This window comes from Nicotiana tabacum, chromosome 9 (genome assembly GCF_000715075.1).
Source record: "Nicotiana tabacum cultivar K326 chromosome 9, ASM71507v2, whole genome shotgun sequence".
In the NCBI taxonomy this organism is placed as follows: domain Eukaryota; kingdom Viridiplantae; phylum Streptophyta; class Magnoliopsida; order Solanales; family Solanaceae; genus Nicotiana; species Nicotiana tabacum.
In genome coordinates, this window is record NC_134088.1 from 62,042,875 (window position 1) to 62,053,758 (window position 10,884).

The following is a 10,884-nucleotide window of genomic DNA, read 5'->3' on the forward strand; positions in this document are numbered from 1 at the left end:
TCGATAACAGTAAATTCAAGTAACGGTAAAATATATCTAGTGACAACAAGAATATTTAAAACAACGGTAATCATCTCAAATAATTATTTCGGTATCAAATCGAGTAAAAGACTTGTCCCATATGCAACTCAAAATAATCGGTAACATATTCATATTAAAAATCATGTGTAAATCATGCAAGTTATGAAAACACAAATTGCAGTAAGATTACTACTCACCTCTTGATTCCTACTAGCCAAAGCTCGACTTCTGATCGATCCAAACGCCCAATTTGTGTGAAATCTATAAATCAATATAAGTCTAGTGTTACTACCCATCAACCCCGCAATCTATTCTCTAAATAAATATAATTCTCTTTTTTCTTTCTTTCTATTTTCAAACCTTTCCAACTTCTTTACTAGTATTCTAGTATCTTGACGTCCAACTCAAATAATTGAAAGTACAAATTTGATATTTATTCACCTAATTTATTACTCAAAACTTAATTTTGTTCTCTGTATCTTGTGCGACAAAACAGTCTAATAGATTGTTCAATAGTAATTATAACAACACCTTAAGTTCTTGTTTCTTTCTATCACAGGGAAATACCAAACTAACTCTTAATATTGTAATTTATCTCAAATTTGATAAAGGTCGATATATATATATATATATCCATTTAAGCATAAACTAAACTACTACACTGTTTTTTTTCCTTCCCTTTTTCTTTCTTTTTCTTTACATATGATTATTTTCTTCTCTAAGCGTATTGGTCAAAACCAGAAAAAGATATAAATTTTCCATAATATTTCTCATAGGTATTAAATCTTTAAAAAAAATTTAACCTAATAAGATTGCCTAGACAAAAGAAGCAATTCAACCAAAATTGTAGAAAGAAGTGAACTTTTTAACTAGAGAAAAGATTGCGCTAGAAGGATTATGAACAAGCACCAAGAGTAAAACCTTCTTTTTCTTCTATCTTCTTTGTAAAGTTATTTTTTTTATTAGTATTTCACCCAAATTCCTTTTCTCTATTGTCTGCTGCGTACCCTTTCCCCTTAACCCCTTTTTCTTCTTTTACTTTTTGCCAGATTTTCATCTGGTGGGTTTCGCCCTCCTCCCCCCCCTTTTTTTTACTTTTTTTTAAACCCCTCCCAAATTAGGAGGATCTATAGTTTTTTCACACTTCCCCTCCATGGTGACTCGAACCCAGGACCTAACGGTCGTGGGTGGAGGTGCTTTACCAGCTGAGCAAACCTCACTTGTCAACTGAGCAAGCCTCACTTCGGCCCTTTTGCATCTCATTTCCCTTTTTAAAAAAAACATAATTAGTTTGCTAAATGACCATTGTGTCCTTATTTAAAAGTTATGTGATATTACATCCTCCCCACCTTATAAAAATTCGGTCCCTGAATTTCAAGTAGCTTCTTCAACTGTATGATTTCGCCATAAGACTTTTACAAACTCAATTTCTTTTGACCGTAGCTTTCTTACTTGCCTATTAGCAATAGCCATCGGTTCCTCCTCGTAAGACAACTTCTCATCAAGCGGTATAGTAGGTGCTTCAAGCATCTGAGATGAGTCTGATATACATTTCCTTAGCATTGAGACATGAAACACTGGATGAATAAACGACAACTCAGGAGGAAGTGCCAAACGATAAGCCACAGCTCTCACTCGGTCTAGTATCTCATACGGTCCTATAAACCTGAGGCTCAACTTGCCTCTTTTCCCAAACCGTATCACACCTTTCATAGGGGAGACTCGTAGGAACACTTTGTCCTCAATTGTAAACACTAAATCTCTTCTACTCTTATCAGCATAAGACTTTTGTCTACTTTGAGATGTGAGTAATCGTTGTCTGATCAACTGGACCTTGTCAATAGTTTCTTGTACTAAGTCGGGTCCCAATAAGTTAGTCTCACCAGTTTCAAACCATCCGATAGGAGAATGTCATCTTCTACCATACAATGCTTCGTACGGTGCCATTTGAATACTGGACTGGAAGCTATTGTTGTATGCAAATTCAGCTAAAGGTAGATAAGCGTCCCAACTACCTCCAAACTCAAGAATTCAAGCTCTCAACATATCCTTCAAGATCTGTATAGTACGTTTAGACTGCCCGTCTGTCTGTGGATGAAATGCAGTACTAAGATCTACTCGTGTACCCAATGCTTCTTGAAAAGATTTTCAAAAGTGTGAGGTAAATTGTGATCCTCTATCAGAGATAAATATCTGTGCATACCTCACTCCACCATATGTAGTCTTCGCTGGCAAAAAGTGTGCTGATTTTGTCAGTCGATCTACAATTACCCACACAGAATCATAACCTCTAAGAGTATGGGGTAGGCCAGTCACAAAATCCATGGTAATTCTTTCCCATGTCCACTCTAGAATCTCAATTTGTTGTAGTAGTCCTGCTGGTCGTTGATGCCTTGACCTGCTGACAAGTCAAACAATTAGAAGTTAGTAACATCTTTCTTCATACCTTCCCACCAATAAAATTACTTTAGATCATGATACATTTTTGTGGATTCGGGATGTATAGTGTATCTAGAGTTGTGAGCTTCTATAAGAATAGCATGTCTCAACCCATCTACGTCTGCGACACATAGCCTGTCACCCATTTGAAGAACACCATCACTTTCAACAATCATATCCTTACTTTTACCAGCTAAGGCCTCATCTCTGTACTTGCAAAAACGCTCATCCTCATATTGGGTGGCCTTAATGCGCTCAACTAATGAAGACTTAGCTTGAACACAAGCCAACAATGCCTCTAAATTTTTGACACTAAATCTAACACTTGTACCCTCTAGTCTATGCATATCTTCAACCAAAGGTCTCCTTGCAGGAACTATATGTGCCAAACTTCCTATAGATTTTCTGCTCAATTCGTCAGCCACAACATTGGCTTTTCTAGGATGATACAAAATAGAACAATCATAGTCTTTGAGTAATTCCATCCACTGAAGTTGCCGAAGGTTCAGATCTCTCTGCTGAAAAATGTACTTCAAACTCTTAAGGTTAGTATAAATTTCACAAGTTTCACCGTATGGGTAATGCCTCCAAATATTTAGAGCAAATACCACTGCAGCCATCTCCAAATCATGTGTAGGATAGTTTTGCTCGCGCTTTTCCAATTATCTCGAAGCATAAGCTATAATGTGACTATTTTGCATGAGAACACATCCTAATCCCACTCTCGATGCATCACAGAACACCGTAAATCCTCCAGAACCCGATGGTAAGGCTAATATGGGTACGGTTGTCAGACACGTTTTGAGTTTTTGAAAGCTCTGCTCACATTCTTCTGTCCACTGTAACTTTGAATTTTTATATGTTAGCTTAGTTAGTGGCGCTGCTATTCTGGAGAAATCCGGCACAAAATGCCTGTAATAGCCTGCCAAGACTAAAAAGCTACGAATCTCTGTAGGAGAAGTAGGTATGGGCCATTTCTGCATAACTCAGTACGAATCTCTGTACTGAGTCTAGACAAAATTCACACTTCGAGAACATAGCATAAAGGTGATGTTCTCGTAATGTCTACAACACAGTCCTCAAATGATTCTCAAGTTCTTCCCTGCTACGAGAATATATCAGGATATCATCAATAAATACTATTACAAATCTATCCAAAAATGGCTTAAACACCCTATTCATTAAATCCATGAATGCAGCTGGAGCATTAGTCAATCCAAAAGACGTCACAAGAAACTCATAGTGTCCATATCGAGTTCTAAAAGCAAACTTAGAAATATCTTCATCTTTGATTCTAAGCTGATGATAACCAGACCGGAGGTCAATCTTTGAAAAGTGAGCAGCTCCTTGTAACTGATCAAACATGTCATCTATACGAGGCAAGGGATATTTATTGCGAATTGTTATCTTGTTCAACTTCCTGTAGTCAATGCACATTCTTAGAGATCCGTTTTTCTTCTTTACGAACAATACTGGTGCACCCCATGGTGATACACTAGGTCTAATAAAACCCTTATCTAACAAATCCTGTAACTATTACTTTAGCTCCCTCAACTCTGCTGGTGCCATCCGATATGGGGGTGTCGATATGGGCTATGTGCCAGGTGGCAAATCAATACCAAAATCTATTTCTCGTACTGGAGGCAATCCTGGTAAATCCTTGGGAAATACATCAGAAAATTCTCTCATGACTGGTACATTTTCTATACTAATTGTTTCCTTTCTTGTGTCATTTACAATAGCTAAGAAACCCAATGAGCCTTTCTTCATAAGTCGTTGAGCCTTCATAAAAGATACAACTTTGCAAATCTCTCGAACCTGACTCCCTCTTAGAATAAAATAGGGTTCGTTTGGTATCTCAAATTTAACTATCTTTGCATGAAAATCGACGATAGCATAGCAAGAAGATAAGCAATCCATTCCCATCAGCTTGTCAAAGTCAATCATATCAAGTACAATAAGGTCAGCTAGAGTATCTATATCCTCAACCTGAATCTTACAAGCACGGTACACATATTCAGCTAATAGAGACTCCCCAACAGGAGTAGCAACTAGAAAAGGATCATTCAATAGCTCAGGCTATCTACTAAATCTCAAAGCAAATTACGATGACACATAAGAGTGAGTATATCCCGGATCAATCAACGCAAGTGCATCAAATGAACAGACAGAAAGAATACTTGTAACCACTACATTCGAGGTCGGAGCATCCTGTCTGGTAAATGCAAAAACTCTCGCCTGACCTCTACCAGCATTCCCTTGTCCTTGATTCACAGTAGCACGATCACCAGCACCTCGATCTCTATTTTCTGTACCTGTTGTACCTAAGGTATTATGAGTAGTCTGAATAGGTGCAGCTGACTGAGTAGAAGCCTATTTGGAATTCCTCGGAGGCTGAGGGCAATCCCTCAAGTGATGTCCCAACTGGCCACACAGAAGGCACTCTCCAGTTAGAACACGACACTGGCCCAAATGTGATCTACCACAGGTCTGGCAGACTGGAGTAGTGGCATATATCTGCCCAGAATTGCGATGTCCAGATGATGATGGTCCCCTAGTACCCTGTCTATAATGTGGTCTGTATGTGGACTGTGAAGACAAATGTGTCCCTGTCTGAGAACCCTATTGATGTTGTCCTTGATTTCCTGCTCTGCGCTTTTCACTAAAATCACCATTGAAAGATCCCCCTGTCTTGTCCTTCTTACGTAATTCACTAGCTGCACGCTCATCACATTTTCAATCTTTCTAGCGAGATCGACTGCATTAGTGTAGGACAAAGTCTTTATCTGTGGGGCTACTGCAGTGTATAGACGACCAACCAACCCATCAACAAACCTCCGAACTTGAGCTTTATGGGTAGGCACTAAGTAAGGAGCATATCTCGCCAGATTACAAAACTTCGTGTTGTAGGTTGGCACATCCGTATCTGGAGTCTGAACCAATCTCTCAAAGTCTCTAGCATATTTTGCCTCAGGCTATCGGGAAGAAAATGATCCATAAACAACTTACTGAACTCGTCCCATGTCAGTGGGGCTGCTCCTGCTGGCCTTCCTAGCAATATAGTTCCATACCATGTGTTAGCCATATCCTCTAGTTTGTATGCTACGAGCTTCATGGCCCTCTCACTAGAACATCCTAGAGCACGCAATGCCTTGAGTGTCCCATCCAAGAAACATTGAGGATCTGCTGAATTATCAAAACCTGTGAATTTTGGTGATTTCAATTTCAGGAACTCTTGTAGGGATACTGTCACGCCCCAAAACCGAGGAGCACGACCGGCGCTCAACCGAGTGAACCCGATCGAGTAAGCCTGTTAGATTTTATTCTACTCAAATTCATCCATGAATAGAGATAACACATATTATCATTAATTAGACGAAAATGTGTTCATGTCTACAATACCAATTCATTTCTAATAGTTTCATCATTTTTAAAGTCTCAAATGGACAAGTAACACGTCCACAACATAACATAGTTTGTCTTTCCCCAACACCAATACACAACCCACACTATGTCTACGGAGCCTCTATAGATAAAGAAGAGTACAATGATAATGCCGGCAACAAGGCCCCGGCTATACCTCAAACAGGATACACAAGTACAAAAGATTCATGACTCCGGAATAAAGTGGGGCTCACCAAGTTAGCTAGGAAAAAGGTGCAATGCTATCACTGATTAATATCTCATGCTATGGAACCACCTGCATCCATTGAAAGATGCAGCGCCCCCGGCAAAAGGGACGTTAGTACCGTCGAATAGTACTAGTATGTATAACTAAACACCCTCTCAATAGAATAACAATTAATACAAACACGATTATCATAATATCAATGAAAACCTTAATCAACATCAAACCTCAATTTAGGATCAAGACAGTGTTCAAATTAATTTTCATATCTCACATTGGGAGATCTTTAGTATCGATATACCATTGTCTGCAATACCAGTGTTCACAATACCAATGCCACCATAATTTTAGCACGGAGTCCGATCACGACCCGATCGGCTAGGTTATCTCATTAGAGAATCAACCACAATGACAGTGTTCAAGTTAATCTCCATATCTCACGGAGTCCGATCACGACTCGATCAGCTAGGCTATCTCATTAGGGACATCAACCACAATTACTCTCAATATCAATACCATCATTTTTAACACGGAGTCCGATCACGACCCGATCGGCTAGGCCATCCATTAGGGACATCAACCACAATTACTCTAATTACCAATTTCCAGCATAATCACTACAATGTCTGCGGCATGGTGTCCGATCACGACCCGATCGACTAGGCCGTCTTATTTGAGACATCAACCTTTTTATATCAATCATCACATTTCTTATTACTTTCACATCTTTTCATTTAATTGGAACTAATGGAAATAATTATAAGATCATTCTTGGCACGTTGGCCATATTCAGTATTTCATGCTCGCCTTATCAATTTCAAATATCATTATCATCATCAACAACAAATACAATGCAAATCAAGGTGTGTAATACACATGTGAGCAATTTAGAGTCTAAGACACATAGAGATATTTCATAAACTTTGGCATAATAGCCTTCATTTGAACTTGAATTAAAGTCAAAATATTATTAATGCACAACCCATATTTTAACACATCCTCAATTGGTAACATAACATGAATAAAGCATTTGGGATGCTTGTTGAACATATATCTTTCAACCCAATCTTACTCGGAATAGCCAGTTTCATAATGAATCATTCGGGACTTTCATAATTTACATGAATATCATGGGATTCAATTCTAAGAGAAGAGTTTAGCCAACATAGCTCAATTGAGCTTCCTTAAACTGTAAAATATTCCGAAAATTCTTAGCAACTTCAATCTCTAGGATGAACACCTAGTGAGCTTCCCTTCTTAATCTTCCAAAACTTGAGCAAGAATTGAAGAAAAATTACTGAAGAGCACCTTCTCACTCTAGGGCACTCTCTCTCACTCTAAAATATCATATTATGCCTGAAAAATGGCCCAAAGAGTGTATTTAACGAAATAGGGTCAGGTTTTAAAAATCCAAAAATGGAGCTTTGGAACAAGGTATACGATCGCATAACCGATATGCGGACCGCATATCGGTCACATAATTGGTTACAAAATAGCCAAAAGAACTGTCTGTGTATGCGGTCACTATGCGGTCCGCATAACTGTTATGCGGTCGCATAATGCACCGCATAACAGTTATGCGGTCGCATAATCAACCGCATAGCTGCTTCCAGAATAGCCCTCATCTGCTCACTTCTGTGGCCATTATGCGGCCCGCAGAGTGATTATGCGGTCTCATAATAGACCGCATAAATGCATATTTTCGGCAAAAAAATTTCTTTACTTTCCCGTGCATTGTTCAACCCAAAAATTTCTATAATCCTCAAACACGTAAGCCTAGTCCGACACCATAAAACATTATTTTCTTTGCAAATTTTACCAGGCCTTACACTTAAGTACTTTGAAATTTTTCGGGGTGTTACAGATACCCCCGCTTAGGATCATTCATCCTCGAATGAGGATACAAATCTGTCATTAGCATCTTATGTAACTCAGTTTGTTTCATACCACTTTTGGGCAGCCCCAAATTTGACTAACTCCCAAAATCTCCAAATATTTCGCTAGAGTTTCCCTTGTAACTATGCCTATCCACTTGTTAGAGGGCCCCAGAAACACATCCTAACAGCACATACATAATCCAACGACGTAACATAATACAAAATAACACCAACTGTGGTCTCACAAGTAATATATTTCCAGAAAGGAACACCCTTAACGCCAATTGTACAAATGATACAAAATTCATAGAAAGCAACTCTTAGAATATTTCTCATAGATCATAACTTTATAAATACATGGCTATTCAAACAAATAAGGTTACTTTTTCTTCATTTCTTCCTCGGCTTCCCAAGTAGCCTCTTCAACCTGTTGGTTTCGCCACAACACTTTCACGGAGGCAATTTCTTTATTTCTCAATTTTCGGACTTGCCGATCAATAATAGAAACCGGAATCTCTTCATAAGTCAATTTCTCTTTTACCTCAATGGTCTCAACCGAAACAATGAGTGTCGGATCTCCAACTACTTTCTTTAACATAGACACATGAAACACCAGGTGTACTAATGACATCTCAGGTGGTAGCTCAAGCTTGTACGCCACCTCACTGATCCTCTGAATGATTTTGTACGGTCCGACATACCTCAGACTCAATTTCCATTTCTTATCAAATCGCATTACACCGTTCATGGGGGAAATTTTCAAGAATATCCAATCATCTTCTTTGAACTCCAAATCCCTACGACGAACATCCGAATAGGATTTCTGACGACTCTAAGTTGTCTTCAACCGCTCCTTAATGATTTTAACTTTTTCCATAGCCTGATGCACAAGGTCTGGCTCTATCAAATCTGCTTCCCTAATTTCGAACCACCCAATGGGAGATCTACATCTCCTACCATATAAAGCCTCGAACGGTGCTATTTGAATGCTAGCATGATAGCTATTGTTGTAGGCAAATTCTATGAGTGGTAAATGATCATCCCAGTTGCCTTTGAAGTCTAAAACACAAGCACGCAACATATCCTCAAGCGTCTGAATAGTCCGCTCTGCCTGCCCCTCAGTCTGTGGGTGAAAGGCTGTACTAAGATTCACTTGAGTACCCAAACCTTGCTGAAATTTCTTCCAAACATTTGCAGTGAATTGTGCTCCCCGATCAGAAATGATGGAAACTGGGGTGTCATGCAACCGGACTATTTCTTTGATATACAGCTGAGCATACTGCTCCGCTGTGTCGGTAGACTTAACCGGCAAAAAGTGTGCTGATTTCGTGAGTCAATCCACAATCACTCAAATCAAGTCAAACTTATGAGGAGTACGAGGCAATCCTACTACAAAGTCCATATTAATCATTTCCCACTTCCACATTGGATTTTCTATATTCTGTGCCAACCCACCGGGCTTCTGGTGTTCGGCCTTCACCTACTGATAATTTGGACATCCCGCCACAAATTTCGCTACATTTCTCTTCATATCGTTCCACTAATAGACCTCCTTAAGATCATGATACAATTTCGTAGAACCCAGGTGCACAGAATACTTAGAAGTGTGAGCCTCGGTCATGATTCTTTCCCAAAGACCATCCATATTTGGAACACATAGTCGCCCTTGGTACCTTAGTGTACCATCATCCATGCCACGAGAAAAGGCCATGGTCTTATGTTTATGAATCCCCTCTTTCAATTGTACCAGCAATGGGTCGTTGTATTGTTTTTTTCTTTGACTTCCACTACAAGTGATGATTCAGCCCTATTTTGCACAATTACCCCTCCTTCACTAGAGTCCGTAAGACGAACTCCCAAACTAGCCAATCGGTGAACTTCTTTGGCCAATGGCCTTTGGTATGCCTCCAAGTGTGCTAAGCTACCCATAGATTTCCGGGTAAGAGCATCTGCCACAACATTGGCTTCCCTGGATGATATATAATATTGATATCGTAATCATTACGTAACTCATGACATCTTCTTTACCTTAGATTCAATTTCTTCTACTTACAAATATATTGAAGGATCTTTTGGTCCGTGAATATGTCCACCTGGACCCTAAACAATTAATGATGCCAAACCTTTAATATATAAATCACAGCCGCCAGTCCTAAGTCATGTGTTGGATTATTTTTCTCATGATTTTTGAGTTGCCTAGAGGTATAAATGATCATCTTGCCATATGTCATCATTAGTGAAACATCTATATCAGATTTCTCTTTCGTATGACCTCCTAGAAATTGAGTTCTACAAAAATTTCCTTGATACAGTTACGATCTTATTAGTACTTGCAACTTATTTTTCCAAATTATTTTCAACAAAAGATATTACTAGGCCAGTTTTCTTATGGGACCATCAGTTTCAAATGAATAACATCTACTAGCTTAAAGTCGAAATATTATTAATGCACAACCCATATTTTAACACATCCTCAATTGGTAACATAACATGAATAAAGCATTTGTGATGCTTGTTGAACATATATCTTTCAACCTAATCTTACTCGGAATAGCCAGTTTCATAATGAATCACTCGGGACTTACATAATTTACATGAATATCATGGGATTCAATTCTAAGAGAAGAGTTTAGCCAACATACCTCAATTGAGCTCCCTTAAACTCTAAAATATTCCTGAAATTCTCAGCAACTTCAATCTCTAGGATGAAGACCTAGTGAGCTTCCCTTCTTAATCTTCCAAAACTTGAGCAAGAATTGAAGAAAAATTTCTGAAGAATACCTCCTCACTCTAGGGCACTCTCTCTCACTCTAAAATATCAGATTATGCCTGAAAAATAGCCCAAAGAGTGTATTTAACGAAATAGGGTCGGATTTTAAAAATCCAAAAATAGAGTTCCGGAACAAGGTATGCGATTGC

General features: G+C 38.8%; 1 protein-coding gene across 1 annotated transcript; it reads right to left on the reverse strand.

Moving 5' to 3' along the window:
- Positions 1-1,395: 1,395 nt before the first annotated feature.
- On the reverse strand, positions 1,396-6,170 carry LOC142163922 (uncharacterized). Its single transcript, XM_075221076.1, has 7 exons — positions 6,161-6,170; positions 5,470-5,661; positions 4,704-4,784; positions 4,099-4,511; positions 2,503-2,978; positions 2,225-2,419; positions 1,396-1,813 (listed from the first exon to the last, which is right to left on the reverse strand). The coding sequence occupies exons 1-7, from the start codon at positions 6,168-6,170 to the stop codon at positions 1,396-1,398; spliced, it is 1,785 nt and encodes a 594-aa protein (XP_075077177.1).
- Positions 6,171-10,884: the final 4,714 nt, after the last annotated feature.